This window comes from Prionailurus bengalensis, chromosome A2 (assembly GCF_016509475.1).
Source record: "Prionailurus bengalensis isolate Pbe53 chromosome A2, Fcat_Pben_1.1_paternal_pri, whole genome shotgun sequence".
In the NCBI taxonomy this organism is placed as follows: domain Eukaryota; kingdom Metazoa; phylum Chordata; class Mammalia; order Carnivora; family Felidae; genus Prionailurus; species Prionailurus bengalensis.
The window spans coordinates 7976780-7998449 of NC_057348.1; the positions used below are offsets into that span (position 1 = coordinate 7976780).

The 21670-nt window shown below is 58.1% G+C and overlaps 3 protein-coding genes and 1 long non-coding RNA gene across 8 annotated transcripts; 2 read left to right on the forward strand and 2 right to left on the reverse strand.

The window, feature by feature from the left end:
- Window positions 1-2440: 2440 nt before the first annotated feature.
- On the forward strand, window positions 2441-9219 carry ATG4D (autophagy related 4D cysteine peptidase). Of its 2 annotated transcripts, XM_043586514.1 has the most exons (10): window positions 2452-3021; window positions 3583-3666; window positions 3748-3921; window positions 4217-4493; window positions 4568-4632; window positions 6562-6692; window positions 7577-7655; window positions 7732-7808; window positions 7892-8011; window positions 8660-9219. In XM_043586514.1, the coding sequence occupies exons 1-10, from the start codon at window positions 2790-2792 to the stop codon at window positions 8840-8842; spliced, it is 1422 nt and encodes a 473-aa protein (XP_043442449.1). In that variant the 5' UTR covers window positions 2452-2789; the 3' UTR covers window positions 8843-9219. The 2 variants fall into 2 exon arrangements, with proteins under 2 accessions (XP_043442450.1, XP_043442449.1); XM_043586515.1 differs by lacking the exon at window positions 7577-7655 and having other exon boundaries at window positions 2441-3021; window positions 8660-8823.
- Window positions 8869-17527, reverse strand: KRI1 (KRI1 homolog). 4 transcript variants are annotated; one of them, XM_043586513.1, is made up of 19 exons: window positions 17394-17527; window positions 17208-17281; window positions 16325-16430; window positions 15852-15960; window positions 15536-15590; window positions 15410-15456; window positions 15018-15114; window positions 14852-14929; window positions 14451-14584; window positions 13770-13896; window positions 13567-13662; window positions 13308-13478; window positions 12176-12251; window positions 11985-12073; window positions 11779-11905; window positions 11549-11679; window positions 10573-10637; window positions 10356-10454; window positions 8869-9757 (listed from the first exon to the last, which is right to left on the reverse strand). In XM_043586513.1, exons 1-19 carry the CDS (start codon window positions 17485-17487, stop codon window positions 9418-9420), a joined length of 2115 nt encoding a protein of 704 aa, XP_043442448.1. In that variant the 5' UTR covers window positions 17488-17527; the 3' UTR covers window positions 8869-9417. The 4 variants fall into 4 exon arrangements, with proteins under 4 accessions (XP_043442448.1, XP_043442447.1, XP_043442446.1 ...); XM_043586512.1 differs by having other exon boundaries at window positions 15410-15459; XM_043586511.1 differs by having other exon boundaries at window positions 11985-12076; window positions 15410-15459.
- Window positions 17528-17974: 447 nt separating this feature from the next.
- On the reverse strand, window positions 17975-20528 carry CDKN2D (cyclin dependent kinase inhibitor 2D). Its single transcript, XM_043586516.1, has 3 exons — window positions 20413-20528; window positions 19985-20140; window positions 17975-18926 (listed from the first exon to the last, which is right to left on the reverse strand). Exons 2-3 carry the CDS (start codon window positions 20123-20125, stop codon window positions 18567-18569), a joined length of 501 nt encoding a protein of 166 aa, XP_043442451.1. The 5' UTR covers window positions 20126-20140; window positions 20413-20528; the 3' UTR covers window positions 17975-18566.
- A 138-nt stretch (window positions 20529-20666) lies between these two features.
- On the forward strand, window positions 20667-21351 carry LOC122486868. The gene is made up of 2 exons (XR_006298254.1): window positions 20667-20792; window positions 21252-21351. It is a non-coding gene; the product is annotated as an uncharacterized LOC122486868 (long non-coding RNA).
- The last annotated feature ends 319 nt before the right edge of the window (window positions 21352-21670 follow it).

Below are 21670 nucleotides of genomic sequence, written 5' to 3' on the forward strand. Positions count from 1 at the left end.
GCAGAGGGAGAGAGAGAATCGGAAGCAGGCTCCAGGCTCCGAGCTGTCAGCACAGAGCCAGACGCGGGGCTCGAACCCACAAAGGGGGGTTTCATGACCTGGGCTGAACTCGGATGCTTAAAGGACTGAGCCACCCAGGTGCTCCTGCTGTGAGCCAGTTCCTAGCATTCTGCATATTCATTTCATCCTTCTCCAATACCCTAGGAATTAGGGACTATTACTAGCCCATTTTGGCAGATGAGGAAACTGAGGTGTTGAGAGGCGAGGTCACACTGCAGCATCTGCCTAGGTGGCCATGACTATTGTGCTGCTTTGGGAGTATGAGGACACCTGAAGACAGATTATGAAGTGGACTGACGGATCCTGGTAAGGGAGGTGATGGAGGCTGCGGGTGGGGGTGGGGCAAGGGTATGGGAGGAAAAGCCAGTGCGAGTGAAATGCAGGGTCAATTAGGGACACACAGAACCTGGGGAGCCTGAGAGACATTCCGAGGGGCACAGATGTGGAGGCTGGCCCCCAGGATGGGGACACAGACCCAGGCAGGGAGATGATGTGGTGGTACTCATTGGGAAGGGGGATGAAGGGCAAGGAATCGAGGGCCACACCATAAAACACCCCCCTCCTCCAAGGAACCGGCTTGGGGGTGGTCAGGCACCAGATCAAACAGAAGGGGGTCACCTGTAGCCCCACAACCCAGCTGTCCCCCACAACAAGTTCTCCTTTCCATTCCACGTTATTTGTTGCACTTTCTGTGTTGTTGAGCCCTGTTGTGTACCAGGCCACATGCTGAGTGTTGAGGGGCCAGCAGTGAACAAGATGGACAGAGACCCATGGCCTCGTGGCACGGTGGGGACAGAGGTCATAAATATACTATATCTATATCTATATCTATATCTATATCTATATCTATATCTAATTATATCTATATCATCAGTGCTATGGGCTGAATGTTTGTGCCCCTCTGCCCAATGCATAGATTGAAACTCTAACCCCCAGTGGGATGGCATTAGGAGGCGGCGCCTTTGGAGGTGATCAGGGGTTAGATGAGGTCTTGAGGGTGGAGACTCCATGATGGGATTAATACTCTTATAAAAATGTAGAAGAGACAAGATCTCTCTCTCTCTCTCTCTCTCTGTCTCTCTCTCTGCACAGCACCATGATCTCACATTTCCATCCTCCAGAATCGTGAGAAAGGAATGTTTATTGTTTAACCCACCCAGTCTGCAGCATTTGTTACAGCAGCCTGAGCTGACTCAGTCAGGTTGTGGTAGCTGCTCTGGAAAAAAATAGAATGGAGAATGGGAAAAGAGCCTAAAGGTGGGCGTGGGGTAGATCTTGAGCACAGTCAGCCTGCTGGGATGACATCTGAATAAATTCCTGAAAGAGGTCCAGGAGGAGCCATGCAGATACCCAGGATGAGAGAACTAGGCGGGCAGGGGGAATGGCAAGAGCAAAGGTCCTGGGGTGGGACTGCACATGTTTGAGAAAGGAGGCAGGTGTGACTGAAGGCAGGTGTAGTTACGGAAGAGGGGAGGGAAAGTCAGGGAGGGGACTGTCTTTTTTCGTGCTGTTTATGTCCCACGCCCTCGGCCAAATCTTCATCGTACTTCCTTCAGCCTGCTGGGGACAGGGCCCTTGGACTGGCCACTAGAGGCCAGCCTCCCTGCGGTTCACAGGGTCACTCTGCTGTCATCTGCCTTTGAGGTCGCGATCGGGTTTTCCCTGAGCCCTGACTGTGCCTCAAATGTCAAGCTAAAGTGCTTTACACGGATGAACTCAGCTGATCCTCCTAACACTCCTGAGTCAGACGCATTGAAATTTTTTTTACAACTTTATTGAGGTATAACTGACATACATCATACCACACACCTTTCAAGTGTTCAATCCGATGAGTTTCACATCCTGAAAACCAGCACCGGGATCAAGATACTAAACACATCCACCACCTCAAGAAGTATATTCTAGCCCTTTTTGGTCCCTCCCTCTAGCCTCTCGCCACCCCACCCCACCCCCAGACACCCCGAAACTGATCTGCTTTCGGCTACTAGAGATGAAGTTGCATTTTCTGGAGTTTTATATACATGGGACCAGAGAGTATATATCTTCTTTTTTTATCTGGCTTCTTTCCCTCCGCAGGATTATCACGAAGATTCGCCAATGTTGTTGTGTGTATTTGAGGCCCTCTTTTGCTCCTAAGGAAACTGAGGCACACAGAGGTGTAGTTTGGGGGAGTGAGGAGGAGGCGTCACACGGGTTTGGCCCCACAGCAAGGCGGGTCTCGGATGCGCAGGCCGCGGAGGGGCGCTCTGGCGGGGGGGACGCGGGCAGGTGCACACACGCGCGGCGGCCGCGCCTGGACCGCCTTTCCCCGCGCGCCGTCGGGGGCGGGGCCGGGGCGGGCCCGGGGCGGGGCTTCCCGACTCTGGAGCCTCCGATAAGGGCCTGCGGGGGGCTCGGACGCGCCTGGGCGCTGCGATAGGGTGGCGGGGCGTGCTCGTGGGGCGCCGCGGGGAGGCGCCGCGGCCCGAGGTCCCGGTGCGGCCACCCGGAACCGGGGCCGGGCGGGGCGGGGCGTCCGGCCGTGTCGCGCCCGCCCGGCTCCCGGGGCCAGGGCCGCTAAAATGGCGGCGGCGGCGGCGGAGGTGACAGCGTCCCGCGCCGGGCCCGGGGGCCTGGCCGCCGCGTCGGGGGCCGACTAGCGCCTTCCTGGGCGCCGCGGCCCGGCCCCCACCCCGGGCGCTCGCGCGCGGCCCCCACCTGGGCCCTCCGTCCGCCCTCCCGGCGCGCCCATGAACTCCGTGTCGCCGGCCGCCGCGCAATACCGGAGCGGGAGCCCGGAGGACGCGCGCCGCCCCGAGGGCCGCAGGCCGCGGGGCCCCCGAGTCCCGGACCCCAACGGCCTGGGGCCCTCTGGAGCCAGCGGCCCGGCTCTTGGCTCGCCCGGGACCGCCCCTGGGGAGCCGGACGAGGTGGACAAGTTTAAGGCGAAGTTCCTGACGGCCTGGAACAACGTCAAGTACGGTGAGGAGGGGGCGGGCCCGGGGGTTGTGTTCTGAGATAGGAGCCAGCCGGGGGTTGGGCTTGGCGGGGGTGTGGGGGGGGGAATGCTCGAGGTCGGTGGGAGTCCAGGAGAACCAGACGCTGGCCCTCCGAGTGTTCCACCCTTTGCTCGCCTCTTGTGAGTCACCTGTGGGTCCCCCGCCCTGTCCTGTCCTGTCCTGTCCTGCCCTGCCCCGGGCGGACCTGCAGCAGGTCCAAAAGGAATGTGTTTTCAAGTCTCCATTCCCGTGTGACCTTGGGCAAGGTTTCTTTGCTCTGCTGTGCCTTCATTTTTCCCCTCTGTAAAACGGATACAATAATCAGCACTGCTTTATTCGTCCCGAATTAATGGCAAACACTCACGTGGCCGTTACTACGGTCCCTGCCTCCCTCCGAGAGGAGTGTGGCATGGATTTCCCCGTGCCAGCCCTGAGATAGGACCTAGGATGGTCTCCGTTTCACAGACCGGGGAGTAGAAGCGCTGTTGCTGTGAAGCAGGTGCTTCAAGTCTCTGGGTGCTGCCCCACCCACATCTCCCCCCAGGCTGGGCAGTCAAAAGCCGGACCAGCTTTAGCAAGATCTCCAGCGTCCACCTCTGTGGCCGCCGCTACCGCTTCGAGAGCGAGGGTGAGCTGGTGGCCCCGGTCCGCGGTTGAGGGAGGCCCCCAAGGCTGTTCCTGACGGCAGCTGACAAGCCTGCTCTCGCAGGTGACATCCAGCGTTTCCAGCGGGATTTCGTCTCCCGCCTGTGGCTCACCTACCGCCGGGACTTCCCGCCCCTCGCTGGAGGCTGCCTGACCTCAGACTGTGGCTGGGGATGCATGCTTCGCAGCGGGCAGATGATGCTGGCACAGGGCCTGCTGCTGCACTTCCTGCCCAGAGGTGAGTGGGGGAAGGGAAGGGCCCCCCCGGAGTGCAGCGCCAAGGGCACAGGGCGGCACAGGGCAGCGGTGTTGGGCTTGTTTGTAAACAAGTTTACAGTTAAGTTAGATTGTGTGCCGAGTAAGTTTTGAGGGGGCGTGAGAGTTTATCAAGTAAGTTGCAGGAATGGGAAAATTGTTGGGAAACGTGGCATCTTGGGAGCCTTAGAATTGTACGTAAAGCATGAGCTGATGGGAAGCGTGCCCCCCTCTGGCCCCCACTGGCACCGTCTGACTGTGTACTCCATCCCCACCAGACTGGACGTGGTCCGAGGCCTCAGGCCTGGGCCCCTCTGAGCCATCAGGGTTGGCCTCTCCCAACCGTTACCGCGGGCCTGCACGCTGGATGCCCCCCCGCTGGGCCCAGGGCACCCCCGAGCTGGAGCAGGAACGTCGGCACCGGCAGATAGTGTCCTGGTTCGCCGACCACCCCCAGGCCCCCTTTGGTCTACACCGGCTGGTGGAGCTTGGGCAGAGCTCAGGCAAGAAGGCGGGTGACTGGTATGGGCCATCTCTGGTGGCACACATACTCAGGTGAGGGCCGCTGCAGGGGACACGGGAACCACTGGGTTTCCCCCAGGAACTCAGGCCTTCCCTCTCACCCCCAGGAAAGCTGTGGAGAGCTGCTCAGAGGTCACCCGCCTGGTGGTGTATGTTTCTCAGGACTGCACAGGTAAGAGACCGGAAACCACGGTCACAGAGTTCTCACCCTGAGCCAGTCGCTAGGACTTAACCTGCCTCAGAGGCTGAAACCAGTTCTGGGGCCGAGGGACCCTTGGAAAGGATTCAAGGCCCACACAGTGGAAGGTCTTCAGGATCCCTCCACTCCCTCTGGAACCAGGAGAGGAAACTTTAGGGGCTTCTCTACAAGTGATAGAATAAAGGACATAAGGACTTCCCTCCATCAGGTCCAATTTACTCCTACTCTGTAAATAATTCTTAAAGAATTCTTTTTTTTTTTAATTAATTTTTTAATGTTTATTTATTTTTTTTTGAGAGACAGAGTGCAAATGGGAGAGGGGCAGAGAGAGAGGCAGACACAGAATCTGAGCAGGCTCCAGGCTCTGAGCTGTCAGCACACAGCCTGACGTGGGGGCTCTAACTCACCAACCTGACCTGAGCCGAAGTTAGCCACTTAATTGACTGAGCCACCCAGGCGCCCTCCTCCAGATCAGTTTAGATAGGGTTTTTATTAATAGGAGCCTCGGTGGATTGGTATCAGGGAATCTACAAAACCTATACGTTTTTATGCAGAATTGTAGAGATTTGGGCAACGTTTGATTTTCACGGACAACCCCGATCTTACTCTGTTTGGGCTGTTATAACAGAAGTGCCACAGACTATAGAGGCTTGTAAATAACGGGAATTTATTTTCATAGTTCTGGGGGCTGGGAAGTCCAAGATCAGGACATCAGCAGATTCAGTGTCTGGTGGGCACCCACTTCCTGGTTCATTTTGCTGTGTCCACATGGTGGAAGGGGCTCTCTCAGGTCTTTTTTATAAAGACACTAATCCCATTCATGAGGATTCCACCTTCATGACCTAGTCGCCTCCCAAAGGCCCCACCTCTTAATACCACCGCCTTAGGGATTAGAATTTCTTCTCCGTCTTTGTCTTCTTCTTCTTCTTTTTTTTAATGTTTATTTTATTTTTTAAGAGAGAGAGACAGAGCGCAAGCAGGGGAGGGGCAGAGAGAGAGGGAGACACAGAATCGGAAGCAGGCTCCAGGCTCTGAGCTGACAGCACAAAGCCCGACGCGGGGCTCGAACCCACGAGCTGTAAGATCATGACCCGGGTTGAAGTCAGGTGCTTGACCCACTCTGCCACCCAGGCACCCCCCGCCCCCCAACTTTTTTTAATGTTTATTTTTGACAGAGAATGCATGTGTGTGTGCGAGTGGGGGAGGGGCAGAGAGACTAGAGAGAGAATCCCAAGCAGGCTCACCGTGTCAGCACGGAACCTGATGCATGAGTCTATCCCATGACTGCAAGATCAGGACCCGAGCTGAAATCAAGAGCTGGACGCTCAACTGACTGAGCCACCCAGGCGCTCTGGGGATTAGAATTTCAACATCTGAATTTTGGAGGGGGGAGACACAAGCATTCAGACCATAGCAGCTGCGTTTCCAGAAGGGTCGAATCCACTTTTCTGGGAGCCAGGCAGGGGCTTACTTAGCAGTAAGGGAGGAGGTGGGAGAATGGGGACCAGCGGATTGCAGCCGAGGAGGAGGGACACACAGGGACATTCAGCTGAGGGGCAGTCTGCTCGGTGTTGCCATTTCCATTTGGGCAAACCCATGCTCTGAGTAAGTAAAGACTAACCAGGCCTGGAGCTGGGGAGGTGCTCTGCCTCCTCCTGGTTATCTGTTCTTCATCGAAATCTCGGGGCCTCAATTGCCCTGTCTGTAAAATGGGGATGTTGACACCTACCTGGAGGCCCTGGGATTGTCTGGGGGAATTTGGGGGGGGGGGGGCGCCAGAAAGACATCCTTTTCCGCCGGTGACCGGAGTAGGACCCCGAGAGGCCGCACAGGCCTCGGGAGGGCCGCACTCCGAGGCTTGAAGGGTGGGCGAGAACGTGACTTGCCGCGCCGTCCTTCCAGTGTACAAGGCAGATGTGGCACGCCTGGTGGCCAGGCCGGACCCCACAGCTGAGTGGAAGTCTGTGGTCATCTTGGTGCCGGTGCGGCTGGGTGGCGAGACGCTCAACCCTGTGTATGTGCCCTGCGTGAAGGTAGGTTCCACCGAGCCTCCCCTGGGAACTGCCCCGGCTTCGTTAGCTCGGCTGGGGTGTTTCTGCTTCCCCCATCTCTGTCTGTTGCTTCAGTGGTTGCGAGCACCTACTATGTGCCGAGCACCGTCCCAGCTGCTGGGGACTTGGAGGCCAACAGGCAAACGTTCGCGCCCTCTGGGAGTGGGGAAGGTCAGACAGTGGATCTGAAACCACACTGACAGCTGTGGCATTACGCCGTAGATTCTACAGGGCCTAAAACTAACACTGAAGGGCAGACGGGGGTGGCTGCAGCCTAGGAGAGCCCCTCTCCAGCCAGGGCAGGCAGGAGAGGAGGCAGAGGCGTGCTCTAGGCAAAAGGAATGGCAAGGCCGGAAAAACCCTGGTGTTTTCACTCAGAATGAAGGCCAGAATTGTCCCTACAGCCTGCAAGGCTTTGCACTGTGTCCCTGTTCCTTGACCTCATCTGCCCCCACTCTCCTTCTCAGTTCACTCTGCCCCAACCACACAGGCCTCCCCACCGTTCTCAGAACACACCTGCCCCAGGGCCTTTGCACTCACTTCCATCTGCTTGGAGTGCTCTTTGTGCAGAGATACACTCCTAACTCCCTCCCTTACTTCATTCAGGTCTTTGCTGAAACGGCACCTTTTAGGCCGTTCTGATTCCCCTTATTTCAAATTGCAAAGCCCTCTTTCATCCTTTATTCTCCCAGTGTTACTGCCCGCTGAGGCAACAGAACTTACTCATCTTGTTCCTTGTTCGTCTCCTACAGTAGAATGTCTGCTCCATGAGAACAGGCTGGGGCTTTTGCTAAGTGTTTCTCAAGGGACTGTCTCTGACAGCACCTGCCCAAAGCACACTCCTCCACCCCCTTTCCTCCCTGCAGGAGCTCCTGCGTTCAGAGCTGTGCCTGGGCATCATGGGAGGCAAGCCACGGCATTCACTGTACTTCATCGGCTACCAGGGTAGGCCCACCCCTTCCCACTCCATCCTGCCCCACCTTACCCCTCCCCAGCCCCTCTCATGCCTCCACCCTTGCAGATGACTTCCTGCTCTACCTGGACCCCCACTACTGCCAGCCCACTGTGGATGTCAGTCAGGCTGACTTCCCCCTGGAGGTGAGCTGGCTGGGATCCCTGGGGTGGGGCTGGGGAACGTGGAGGGAGCCGGGGCCCTAAGCTTCCCGCGTCTTATGCCCCAGTCCTTCCACTGCACCTCACCCCGAAAGATGGCCTTTGCCAAGATGGACCCAAGCTGTACGGTGGGGTTCTATGCTGGAGACCGGAAGGAGTTTGAGACGCTCTGCTCAGAGCTGACCAGGGTGAGCGAGGAGGGGAGGGTGGGGGGCAAGGGGCAAGGAGGGAGTGGAAGCGGAACAGAGATCTTGAGTCCAGCAGACACGGGCGGGGCAGGGGGCGCTACTTGCAGGCTGTGTTGTCAAGATTGTTATCCTGTCCCCAAGCTACTAACGCCCAGCTATGACCAATTAGGCAAAAGAAGGGCATAAAAGGAGAAGTGAGGAGCATTGTTGCTTGAGCTGCCCCCGTGAGCTCAAGTGGTGGGGCCTCTCCCCATCCCCTGGCTCTACAGCCCCATCAGGGCTTTACCCTTATAATAGTGTCAAAAGGTAGCCACCGGCGGCCTTCCTGGGCACCCACCTCCCAGTTCAGTGGAAAGGAAGCCTCACTTTCCCAGCAGATGCAGCAAAAATCACAGGGTTGCTGTTCATTGGTTACACTGGGCCATATATCCATCACTGGGCCAATCACTGGGGCCAGGGAATGGACGGTGCTGATTGGCTGGCCTGGGTCATTGCCCGGAGGGATGGGAGCTGAGCTCAGGAAGCACCTGATAAATATACCTAGTGGGATAATTATAGGATAATTAACATGGTTTGGAGCTAAGCCTCTCTCTCTCTCTGTCTCTCTCTGTCTCTCTCTGTCTCTCTCTCTCTCTTTCTTCCCTCCAGGTCCTCAGCTGCTCCTCAGCCACAGAGCGGTACCCCATGTTCACCCTGGCCGAGGGCCATGCTCAGGACCACAGCCTGGATGACCTCTGCTCCCAGCTCTCCCAGCCGACGCTGCGGCTCCCTCGCACGGGGCGGCTCCTCAAGGCCAAACGCCCAAGTTCTGACGACTTTGTGTTTTTATGACGGGTGGGGTTGGGGGAGAAGATGCGCACTATTTATTTTTTTATTTATGTCATGCTGGGTGTGGGAGCTTGACATCGGGAGGTGATGGGTCTTCCCCTTCTCACTCCCTTGACAAGCGCAGCTGAGACCAGTCCAGGAAAGCTCTGAACTGGGGCCATTCAGACAATGGGCCTCCCGCCAGCTGGGCCCTCCTCACAGGGCAGGGAGGGAGAGCTTCCGGACACCCACTCAGGGCCTGACTCAAGTACTGTAGTTTGCACTGGACCACCCATGCCCCTCACTGGTCCCAAAGCCCCTACCCTGCTAAGGACGGGGGGTACGGGAGGGGGGGGAACTGTGGCCACTGGGGGCTAATAAAGCCGTTTAATTTGACTGTGGCTATGGCTGGGCCCAGCATTTAAGGGATGGGGTCCAAGGGGTCCAAGGCGTGTCTCAAGGTGAGATGCTGGGGGAAGCGTGTTAGGTAGGCCTCACTTCCACAACTTCTTCGGCCACAGGCAGACACCAGGGTCTACACAGTCCCCAAGCTCGATTGGAGGGGAGGAACCCCAGGGCCCCTGCCTGCTCCCCGGAGCTCAGGGGCCGCTCTTGGGACCCTGTTGCTTCCTCCGCTGCCGGCCCAGCTGCCGGAAGTGCAGCCGTTTGGGGTTGAGGCCAAAGGCCTGCAGTCTCTGGCGGCTAAACTCACGGCCACCCAGGGTCACGGTGGGGCCCAGGAGACGCGCCTTCTTGCCCCTCCTCCGCCTGTGGGGGACTGGCTTCTGGGTGGGAGACACAGGACCCGCCTCTTCCTGTGCTGGGGGGCTCCCAGGCTGGGGCCGCTGCCCACAGGCCCCATCAGGTGCTAGCAGCTGCCCCGGAGGGTCGGCTTTGTCTCTCTGTGGCTTCCCTGTGGCTTCCGTGAGTGTCTCCGTCCTGAGGAGAAAAGCAGGGGCTCAGCCCAAGCCAGGCAGGCCTGTTCCTGAGCACACATCTCCCATTTTACAGATGAGGAAAGGAGAGGTTCAGAGAAGCGAGGCAGCAAATCAGAGGCCTGCCTCAGATTCAAACCCAAGTCTGACACCAAAACTGGGGTTTTTCTACTGAAGTCGGAGGCTGGACTGTATTGCTGATAATTCTGGTGCCTGGGCTTATTTCAGCTTTAAATCAACTCTGTGAGCTCCTATCCCCCCTGCTTTATAGATCAGGAAATAACGGTCTTAATACTACCACTACCTACATAGCACTTACTCTGTTTTAAACGCTTCAAATGAATGAATTCACTTAATCCTCAAAAACCCAGTAAGAAATGAGCCATCTTTACCCCCATTTTAAAAATGAGGAAACAGGCCCAGAAAAGGCAAGTGCCTTGCCCAAGGTCACACAGCTGTGGCCCAGTCAGAATTTGAACCCAGGTATCAGAGAGAGGAAGCCCCATTCCCAGGGCCATGCAGCAAAATGGCTAACCGAGCAAGACTCGAACCCAGGCCCAGCTGGCTCCTGAGCCCGCCCTCCTCCAGCCAGTGACACTCACCCCTCTGGGCAAAGTGACTTGAAGATCTGCCTCTTCTTCCAGGAGTTCTGGGCCTTCTGGCTGTATGCCCTCTTGTCCTGCAACTCCTCTTGCTCTGACCTGCGGATGCCCAGCAGACAGGCCTATTGCCCGACGCTCTGGGAGGGACCCGTGCCTGCTCACCTGCCTGCCCGCCGCCCCGCCCCCCAGGACACCTGGCTCAGCCCCGACCTGTCACCTGTACATGCAGGTCTTCTTCAGGGAGCACCACCGGTTCAGCTCTTTGTCATCAGCAGCAAGGATCTACACAGGGAGGGAGGGTGGGATCCTGCTGTTTGAGCCCTGGGTCGGGGGGTGTAGGAGGCCTGGCTCTCTCGGAGCCTTAGCCACCTCACTGTTCAAAGCAGGGTAACGCTCCTCCCAAGTTCAGCAGGATGTCACCACAGCAGGAGAGGACTGATTTCTGCGGAGGCCACTAGAGGTCTTTGGCAGGAGACATCAGATGGGGAAACTGAGGCCCATCAAGGAGATCCTTGCCGTAGTCACACGGCCACGGAGTGGCTGATTTAAGATCCCAGTTTGGGGGTCCAGGGGTCCCAGCAGCCTCAGAACAGGGCAAGGGTCTCTGCTAATGACCGGGTGTGCAAATTATAGATGAGGCCCAGCCTCCCAGCTCCAGGCCTCGGTTTCCTCATCTACAAGGTGGGCAAGCCCCTTAGAAACTATTCAGATTGAGTAAATGCAGATGGTATGAGCTCCATAAACGTTGGCTTTGCAGGCCATGCATAGTCAAGCACCCACAGCCACACGGCTGAGGGACAAATGCCGTTCCGAGAGCCACACACGTTCATTTCACCTCCGTAGCCACAAGATGGGGGCTGTTATTAGGCCCATTTTAAGTGGGGAAACTGAGGCACGGCGTTCTAGGTCACGCAGCTGGTGAGTGACCAAAGCAAGATTTGAATCCAGGCCATCTGTTTCCAGGGCCACCCAACTGCAGACATACAGTGACAGAATGGAAAGTACTATTTACAGGGGTGTCTGTGGGCACAGCCGCTGGAGGCAGGTGACATTACTCGTGTTGTCAGCGCTAACACGCCTCTTGTTTTCAAGGTGAGGGAGCAGGGGTGTTGCAACCTCTGCGGGGTCCACACTCCCTCTTGCCCCCGGGGCACCCCCCTGCCCCTGTGCCGGGCACCCCTCTGGGGCCTCACCTCCTCGGTGCTCAGCCCGAAGTCGCAGGGAACCACGGTGCGGTACTTAAAGCGACAGGGCAGATCGTCAATGATGTCCTCGTAGTCCAGCCGGTAATACTCATCCAGGTACTCCTCGAACGTCTTGTCTCCTGTGAGGGGAGGGAGCCAGGCTGCCAGGGTGTGCCGGGCCCCGCGGAGCCCCTGCCCGCCCCCCCCCCCCGCCCCCCCGCCAGCAGCCCGGGCCTCACCAGGGTTGAACACGGGCTTTTCCTGCCCCACCGCCGTGGCGAAGGGCGACTTGCGCTTCTTCTTGCCTGTCAAGGGGGCCTCGCGCCGCTTTTTCCGCGGCTGGCTGGGGTCGTAGTCAGCATCCATCTGCCAAGATGCAAAAGTCAGGCCAGCCCCCGGGGGGACCCCACACACCCCCAGGTCCCCCTCCACCCTGGGCACCTACATTGAAGTCGGGGTCCTCACAGTGCGGTTCCTGCTGGCTCCAAGCTCCACCCTGCTCGGGCCCAGCCCATGTGTCCCAGTTCCAGTCATCTGCTTCCAAAGGAGACAGGGTAGGGGGTCAGGGTGGGACTTTGGACTTGAGACCCAGCCGCTCCCCCAGCTGGTGCCCCCCCCCCCCCCCCGTGACCTCACCTTCAAGCCCTTCCTCTTCCTCAAATTGCGGCTTCTCCTCCTCCGTGGTGCCATAGTACTCGTCCCCAAAACATCTCTGTGGGGTCAGAGCCAGGAGGGATCGGTAAGGCCTCTCCCCCAGACAGTTTCATTCCTGCACCTTACATGGCTCCCAGCACCCTCAAGGCCTAGCTGCTGCCTGTGTGCCCAGGCCCCTCCAGGCCCCAATCCCCCTGATTCTGTTCCAACGAGCCGCGCTTCTTTCCCTCCCACAGGCCTTTGCGCCTGCAGTACCCCCTCCCTGGCTGCCTAACTGCTGCTCAGGCCTCCGGTCTCCGCTGCCTGCCCTCAACCCGCTCACCACCACACCTGCCAAAGCCGATCAGGGACTCCCTGAATACCCCACCTCCCCCTGCACACCGCCCATCACCACTCTGATCCCTGGGGGCACTCACTGTACAGTTAAGTGCCTGCCATCAGACTGGGAGCTCTGGGAGAGCAGCGACCACTATGTCGCCTGATGCTCAGTGACCATCAGATTGGCCCTTGCCGTTACATGAGCTCCGAGGCCGTTGGGCCCCTGCTGGAACCCCAGCACCCAGTGGGCACCTGGCAAAGGCAGGTATTGCTTACGGTGTCACTTATTAAGCCCCTACTGTATGCCCAATGCTGGGCTGCATCTTGCTGCATTCTCACAAACACCCCAAGGGACAGAAACTACCTCCCTTCTACTGAGGAAACTGGAGCCTACGCGTCCTCAGTCTCCTTCCCTGGCCTCCGAGGCTTGGTCAGGGGCCTCTTTGGGGCTCCCGGGGTCCCCACGGCTTTCCTCATAAGGCCCTGTCGCCTGTTCCCATGGCCTGACAGACACTATGTCCCCCCTAACCCAACAATAAACATCAACGGCAACAAGACGAAAGGAAACACAACCACCCCGTTCCTTGAGCATTACCAATGTTTACACGTACTCCTCTTAGGCCGTCCTTACAACAGCCCTGAGGTAGACGGTATGGCTGAGCTCACTTTACAGACAGGGACACACGCTCAGAGAGATCGAGTCACTTCTCAGAGGTCACACAGCCGGGAAACAACCACTGATTCCAGAGCCCTGTCCCAAGCACTGCGTGGCGGGGGTGGGGTGCAGGGGCCGCACCTGCATGAGCTGGTCATGCTGGGTAGGATCAAAGTCGTCCTCCAGGTCCTTCTCCTCGAAGCCCAGTGTCTCATTGCCTGTGACCTGCCGCAGCCTCTCCAGCTTGGCCAGGATCTCCTTCCTCTTCAGGTTCTTCAGCTGCTTGAGCTCCTCCTGCTTCTTCGCTTTCTCCTGCGGGTGACAGGCCAGGGAGAGAGGGAGGGCGTGGGCTCTCCCGCGGGGCTGGCAGCCCTCCCCGGCCTGACAGCCCCACACTCACCCTCTTCTTTCGCTGCCTCGTCTCCTCTCTCCGCTCCTTCCTGCGCTTGTCCTCGCGGCGCACAGAGGACGCGATGCTTCGAGGGTAGGTCTTGACCTGTGGGCGGCAAGGGAGCCCAGAAAGGGCCACAGAGATGACTCTGGGCTCTCCCGGCCTGGGCCCCAAGGGCCGGGTCCTGCTCGGCGCCCCCCCTGGCCACGCACCGAGGCCGAGTCCGGCTCCTCGAAGCGGAAGTTGTACTTGTGCTCAAAGTCCTCCTGCTTCTTCAGAAACAGCTCCCCCTCATCCGAGGAATCCTCCACGGCCAGCTGGACGGGGAGGCTGGGGCCCCTGAGGGACGAGATGGGGCAGGGCTGGGGGTCAGCCGAGCCCCTGCACTCCTGTGTACTAGCTGTGTGAACTCATTGCCTCCTCCTAAGAACCCCACTTTTGGGGCACCAGGGTGGTTTGGTTGGATAAGCGTCCGACTCTTGATTTCGGCTCAGGTCATGATCTTACGGTTCGTGAGTTCGAGCCCCACATCGGGCTCTGTGCTGACAGCGCAGAACCGGCTTAGGAACCTCTCTCAATCCCTCCGTCTGCCCCTCTGCTGCCTGTGTGCACACTCTCTCCCTCTCCCTCTCCCTCTCTCTCCTCTCTCAAAATAAATAAACCAACTTAAAAAAAGATCCCTACTTTCGAGGCACCCCCATTTGACAGATGGGGAACCCGGGGACAATGTCTAACGACAAGGCCACCTAGCTCCAGACCCCATGCCCCTCGCCCCACCGCTCTTCCTCACAGAACAAGACCTCTGCTACCATCTGTGCAAAAAAGTAAACAGCCGGTGCCCTTTGCTTTCTGGCTGGCTTGGCTCCAGGCCCCTGGGGGACATGGTTACTCACGCTTCCTCCTCCTCCTCTTCTTCCTCCTCGCCCTCCTCCTCCTCCTCCTCATAGTGTTTGTTAAGAATATAATCTCGCAGGAACCGCTCGCCTTCATCTAGCTCTGGGTCGTTCCAATATTCTTTGAGGTGGGTCTGGGGTGGGGGGGGGGGGGGGCAGACAGGACACAGGTCAGGGACTTGTGGGCCGGGAAGGAGGTAGGCATGGACACCATGTAGATTTAAGTAACTGACACTTCACGGCCAGCCTATAAACTAGAGGAGATAATCCCCATTTTATAGAAATAGAAACTGGTGCCCAGAGAGGGGCACACCCCACCTTCAGACTAAGTGCTCTTGACTACTCCCTCAAGGATTCGTTTCCAGAAAAAGGCTGGAAACGGAATAGACACGAGAACTCACCAGTTCTTGCAGGGTATCAGTGTTGTGAATCTCCTTCTGCCCCTTCAGCCACTCCACGTAGTCTGCATCCTCCTGGGCCTGAGGGTAGGCCAGCACTGAGGGTCTGGGGACCCCTTCCTGTCAGCAGCACCCCCCAACCTTGGTCCATCCAGGCCCCAGCACTTACCTTCTCCTCCCTGGTTTTAGCGCGTTTCTGCAGCAACCCGGAGCCACCCTCCCCGGCACTGTCCTCACTCTCACTGTCTTCCACAAAAGCCCGGAAGCTGCCCACGTGAGAGAATAAGCCTCAGGATATGCAGGCTGGTCTCCGCCCACAGTCCCAGCATTAACCCCATTTACGGAGTCCTGAGCCCTCCACAACAAGCTCAGAGCAGTACTGTGACCCAGAGAGCATCGTCAACCCCATTTAACAGATGGAGAAACTGAGGCACGCAAAGACTAAGACACGTGCCCAAGGGCACACAGCCATGAAGTACCACAGCTGGATTTGAACGCAGGCCTGTCCGATCCTGTGGCCCCAGTCCTATCCATTTGGCCACTCAATCCGCCCAGGCTCACCTTTCCTTGAGCTGTTTCTGCTCTTCTATGTAACTTTTTGACGAGATCTGCTGCAGAGAGAGTGACACAGGCCTCAGGCCCAGCTCCGAGCCCCTCAGCCCCCGACCAGGCCTCCACCCCACCGACCTGGAATCTCTGATTGGAGGTCTCCTCATCTGAATTTTCCTCATCGATATATTTGCTGCGCAAGGAAGAATGGGGCTTTCAGAACAGACTCCCCACGGCTCGTCTGTCCCTATGGGGCGGGCAGCTGTTAGAGCAGCGGTTGGGGGGCAGTGGGGTACAGGTGAGTCACTGACGATGCTGTTCTCTGGGGTCCCCTCAATCCCGGCGAGTCTCTGCCAGCTTCTTTCCACCCTTGCTTCTAAGACTCCCGTGTGCCTGTCTGCCTGCCCTGGGAAGACTGTGGGGGGACGAGTGGGGAGTCAAGGTCTCTCCTCACCCTTCTTTCTCCAAGATAACCTTCCTTTCGTAGTCCTTCAGGTACATGGGCCGCATCTTCTTTTGTTTCTCCTTGGCTGCTGGCGCTTCCTCACTCTCCGAGGAGGATACTATCGGGTTGCCAGAGACATCTGCCATCACTCACAGCCCCCTTCCTTTCCCAGGCAGAGGATCTCACAGGGCTTGGGCCAGGACACCCCCAAGGTTTCAAATCCCCGAGCCACCAGTTCCCAGCTGTGAGACAGGTATCACACTTATACTACATCAGTAGTAGCTGGCTCCGCTCATTCAGTGAGTAATTCATGCTCTGAACAGTGCTAAGCACACAGTTGTTATTAACAGCAAGTAATAACCTAAAACACACTGCTATGCACTGCAGACCTAGAACATATAACATCTAAGGGTTCATTAAGTAGTCACAAAAGCCAGTAAGGCAGTGGGGAGCCTGGGCCGTAGGGATGAGCAGCCCCAGACCTGTTCTCTGATAGAAGGTGGCATCTTTCTGGTAAATGCGGGGGTCCTTCTTCTTCAACAGGGAGAGAGTCCTGTAAAAGTCACGTTCTTGCTGGGGATCAAATTCCTAAGGCATGAAAAGGATCAGGAACAGACTTCAGAAAGGAGATGGGGAGAGCCTTGGTGGAGGCTAGGGGACACTAAGTAAGAGGGGCAGGTGGGCTGTGAGCCTGTGGAAATTAGGGTGGAGGGAGGGGTATACATTAGGAGGCTGGAGAAGGGATCCAGCTGGACAGAGGCAGGTAGGGGGCTCCAGGGTGGGTATGAGGGGAGGTCGGAAGACAGCAAAGAGGTGGAGGAGGAAGAGGGCGCTTTTTGGGGGTGGGCAGGGGCAGGCCACACAGGTACAGGATCTGAGACAGGGGAAGGGGGCGGGCAAGGGGAGGATACTTCCTGAGGACAAAGGATGGACAGCGGGGCAGGTGAGCAGAGAGGGCGCATGTGTGGGACAGCAAGCAGGGGCTGGGTTGCACAGCGAGGCCCCGAAGATCAGGGCTGATGTGAGAGGCCGAGCGTCCCATGGGGCAAAGAGATGTCCCACTTCGGGGACTGACAAATGGTTAAATTCTTGGGGATGAGGAAATGGACACAGCCGTCGCTCCTCACATCAGGATAGGCAGGTGGATCGTGCGTGGCGAGAGAGAGGAAGTAGGGGGGCATTGGGCCACCCCGTGGGGATGGGGAGGGCGCTGTGTGTCGTCCATGGGATTAGAAAAAGGAGGTTGGACGCTCCCGTAGGGTGGAAGGGGGCTGGAGACTAGCCACCCTCTGCATATCAGGATAGGGGTGCGGTGGGGAGCTTGGATGCTTCCCGAAAGTACGGGGCCGGAGTGAGAAAGCTCACCACGCGCTCGTCGCCAGAGTCGGACTCAGAGCTGGAGTCGCCGCCGCTGTCTCGGTCCCCGTAGCGATCTTTAACTGCGGGGCAGATGAGAGCCCCTCACAGATCGGCTTGGAAGACCAGATCAATCCCCGCTTCCCGACGACCCTGCCCGCGCCGCCGCCCCGCGCGCATGCGCCCCGCACTCACGCCGCTGCAGCTCCTCGCGCTCCCGGTAGCGGCCGTACCGCGCGGCAAACGCCGCGTTTACCCGAAGGGGTGACGACCCGCGCGGTTCCGGCATGGCGGCTCTGCGACCCACTGCGCACGCGTGTGGCGAGTGTCCCAAGGGGGTGGGGCTACCCTCAGCCCCAGCCTCGGCAGGCCTTAAAGGAGGCGGAGCCTCGCAGGCCGCCCCTAATCCCTCCTCCAGTCTTTCCGGGATCCCTTACGCCACCCGACCGCAGTCCCCGCCCGCGGGTCACGCCTCTGTGGGTCAGACTACAGCCATCGCCCCCCCTCCCTCCCCCCCCACCACTCCGGGGCTCCCGGCACCCAGCTGACATCTGGGGGCCCTTTCTCCACTCGCGGTTTCCTGCCTCCCTTCCGTTCCGACAGCGTAAACCGCTGCCCCACCCAGCACACTCACCTCTGTCACCCTGGGAATTACCACTCTCTCCCCTCCCCCAAAGTATCCACGATATGCGACCCCCGTGCCCACCCCCCACAAACATACTGGACGTGCGACTCTCCATCGCAGACTCAAAAATCAGAAGCCACCAGCTCTGTGATCATGCACAAGTCTTAATTTAATGGGTAAAAACATTAAATTATCACACAACAATATTTTTCCATAAAGCTTAATAAATAGAATCTTTTTTTAACGCTGTACAAGAGACTGAAAAACAAGTTTCCAACAAAATATGAACTCATACTACCCTTCTATTGATTTTAAACACTCCCCCCTCCCCCCATGCTTGAAAGCAGTGTGCACATTTGAGGTCTGTCTCTGGGTACAGCTAGCCAAGGTCGCCAGGTTCCAGGAGCCCTGGAAGCGATGACCTCACTCGGGCTGGGGCTTTAAACGCTCTGCCCTTGGGCGTCTGCAGCCCCAGCAATCTGAGGCGCAGAGAAAACTGAACCGTTTAGACGGCTGTTGCCTGCAGGAGCCCTTCTCTGCCCAACACATCAAAAGGGGTGAGAAAAACAAATGAGAAATGTCCCTCAAACACACACACCCCACAAATCAACACCAACAAGCCACAAACTGGTGCCCCTCCCCTTTTGACAGGGGGCAGAAGGAGTGAGGGGAGAAAGTATTTCTTTCCTCCTCTTTTGACACAGAACCCTGTTGGGTCCGGTTGCTGCAGTGGGCGCCCCGGGTCACAGCAGTACCACCGAGTGCCCCTGCAGTATGTCCATGAGATCCTGGGCCCCTATCCCCTGTGCCAGCTCCAGGGGCGTGAGCCCCCTGGCGTCCCTGTGATGGAGATCAGACTCAGAAGCCAGGAAGCTGACCACAGCGGCGTGGCCCTCTCGCACCGCCAGATGGATGGGGAGTGCCCCGGTGCCGTCAGGCACGTTGACATCAGCACCATGCTCTACCAAAACCTTCAGGGTGTCCAGGAATCCAGTGCGTGCCGCATCATGGGCTGGAGTGGTGCCGGAGGTGTCCTGGACATTGGGGCTGGCACCTTGCTTGAGAAGTTCCAACGCAATGGTGGAGCTTCCAAACATCATGACCTGTGTGGGGGCAGAGAGTGAGGGGTCCTCAAGGGAGAGGTTCCAGGAAAAGGGGTCACTGTAGAGAGGGGTCATTCAAGAATAGGGAACACTAGAGCTTTTCTAAAGAATGGGGACACACCAGGGAACACAAGCTCTCAGGCGGTTGTTTGATACCCCAGAGAAAGACGTCTCCTTGGAATAGGGACCCCGAAGAAACTGGTCACCCCCCTAAGGATAAGAAAACCACGTAGGGCATAGCCTCCAAGGAAACGTTCGAGAAACCTAAGACCCTCCCCAAGGAAGCAGAGATATGCCCCATCCCATATGGGAAATTGCTAGGAAATATGACCCCTCCCCCACCCCCAGAAATAGGCCTCATAGAATGACAACTGCTCCAAAGAACTTGGATAGCAAACTCAAGGGAAAGATGCCCAGGGAATCTGAAACCCCAGGGTACTTGCCCTGAAGAAATAGGGTTCCCCCTGTAAAATGCCCCCCAGGGAATAAGGATGCCCATGCAACGTGTAACTGTGCCCCACTTAGGACTTCCCTTAATATAGTAGGAATCTGGAAACAAACACACACACACACACACACACACACACACACACACACACACACACAAACCCAAAACAGGAATGGAGAGTTACCCAAATAACTGGATACATCTCAGAGAACCCTCCAGAAAATAGGGTACCCCTGGAAACATGAATCCCTCCTTCCAGTGATTGGATCCCCCCACAGAAGTTCCAAGAAACAAGAGCCAGTCCTATGAAGCCGGGATCCAAAGAAGCTGCTCTCACATCGCGGAATAAGAACCTCCCCAGGGAAAATTAATCCTCTGCACCCAGAAAACAAGAAATCCTCCAGAGAAGATGGAAAGTCCTCCCCTCCCCCAACCTAACTCCATCCACCACCCACCCACGAAAGTAGACATCAAGGAGCAACAGCGCCCCAGGGGGAAAGGACCGAGCCCCCCCCCCCCCCCCAGTCAGCCACCACCGCGGTCAAGGAGACTTGAGGGAAAGGGTCTGGGGTCCCAGCCTCGCCGTCGCTCCCGGCCAGCCGGGCCTCACCTGCAGCGCCGTCTTGCCGAAGCGGTTCAGGGCATCGGGGTGCACCAGCTCACGGTGCAGAAGGCGGCGCACCTCCTGCACGTCGCCTCGGGCCGCGGCCCCGCTTAGCCTGTCGCCTGCGCGGACCTCCTCCAGCAGCATGTCGACGCTGGCAACCTGCAAAGCCCCCCGCCCCACGCCGGCGCGGTCAGTGTGGGGAAATCCACTGGAGCTGGCCCTAAGATCTCCCCCGAGGTGCACCTGGCCTGCGCGACGCTCCCAGCCCAGCACACTAGTCGGCCCTCTGCGCGACCCCCGCCCTGCCGGCGGGCTCCTCCCCCTGTCGGCCAGCGGGTCGCCAGGGGCTGGGAGCCGGGCCCAACCCTCGGCGGCTCGCAGGGCCCGGCCCGGCGCCCGCCCCTTGGGGGCCGGGTCTCCCCCCAACTCACCCTCCCTCCTCCTCCTCGACGGGCGGGGTCTGTTCTGAGCCGCCGCCGCTGCCGCCGCTGAGCTGGCCGCCAGGGGGCGGAGATAGCGCGCTTGAGGCCCCGCCCCGAACGCTGCGGATTTGTTTTCTTACGAACTCGCTACACTGTAGCCCAGCCGCGTTGCCCGGCGCGCGACCCGGCAGCGCCCCGCCCATGCGGCCAGGGCAACCAATGGCAACGCGTCGCCGGGGGGAGATTTACGCTCCGGCCTGGGCGGTGCCTATCCTGATTGGCTGAGCCTCGGCGACCGGTGGACCGCCGGCAATGGCGGGGTTTTCGGTTTTCAAACTCGCCAGGCGGGCGGGAAAGACAAGCCGGTTTAACTGACCCGCGGGAGAAAGGTCAGGGGCAGGGTAGCGCGGGTTGCTTCGGGACCTCGGCACCTCGGGGAGGAAGGGAGGCAAGGCTGGGGCAGCCCAGTTCGGGGTTCCACCGTTCAGTCACGCGATAAGCATTTATTAGCCCTTACTATGTTCAGAGTGTTTTATTTCATTCACTCACCCAGTGTGTGCCGGTACCGTTTTCGGCGCTGGGGAGCGTACATTCTGGCAACTACATAATTTTAAAGAGCGTTAAGCACCTCCAAGAAAATAAAACGGGGAAATCGGGTGGGTGAGAAGGACTCACGTTCTGGCTCAGAGTGAGCCAAACCCGGCACAGCAAGGGCCGGGGCGAAGGCAAATTCACGCTGCAGAGCGGCCGCCACGTGGACGAGCCAGGGAGGCGAGAGAGCTGAGGTCGGAGGCGACTCTTGCAAATGCTTGCGTTGAAACATTTACTGAGCACCCTCTGTGTACTAGGCGCCCAATTGAGAGCGGGCCAGCCAGGTGATTCCTGCTGCGGGACCCCCACCATTTAGGCTGGGAGAAGACAGGAATTAAATCTTTTCAGAATGGTAAACTCTGTGGAGGTGATAAAACGGGTAAGTTATAGTCTCTTGGGAAAAGAAGGCCGTTGAAATAGGTCAGGGAGGGCCTCCCTGAGGTGACGTGTGCGACCTGAAAGGGAAGGAGCCATGTGACTATCTGGGGAAAAGCATGCCAGGTGAAGGGCATTAGAGCCACAAAGGCCCAGGTGGGAGCGCACTTGTGCACAGGAAGCGTGAGGTCTAGAGGAGGAGAGTGGGAGAAGGTGAAGGCAGCTAAGTGAGGAGGAGGGGTAGCGCAGATCAGGCTCGGGTACTGCGGCGAGCGCTTGACTTTTACTTTTAACACAGGAA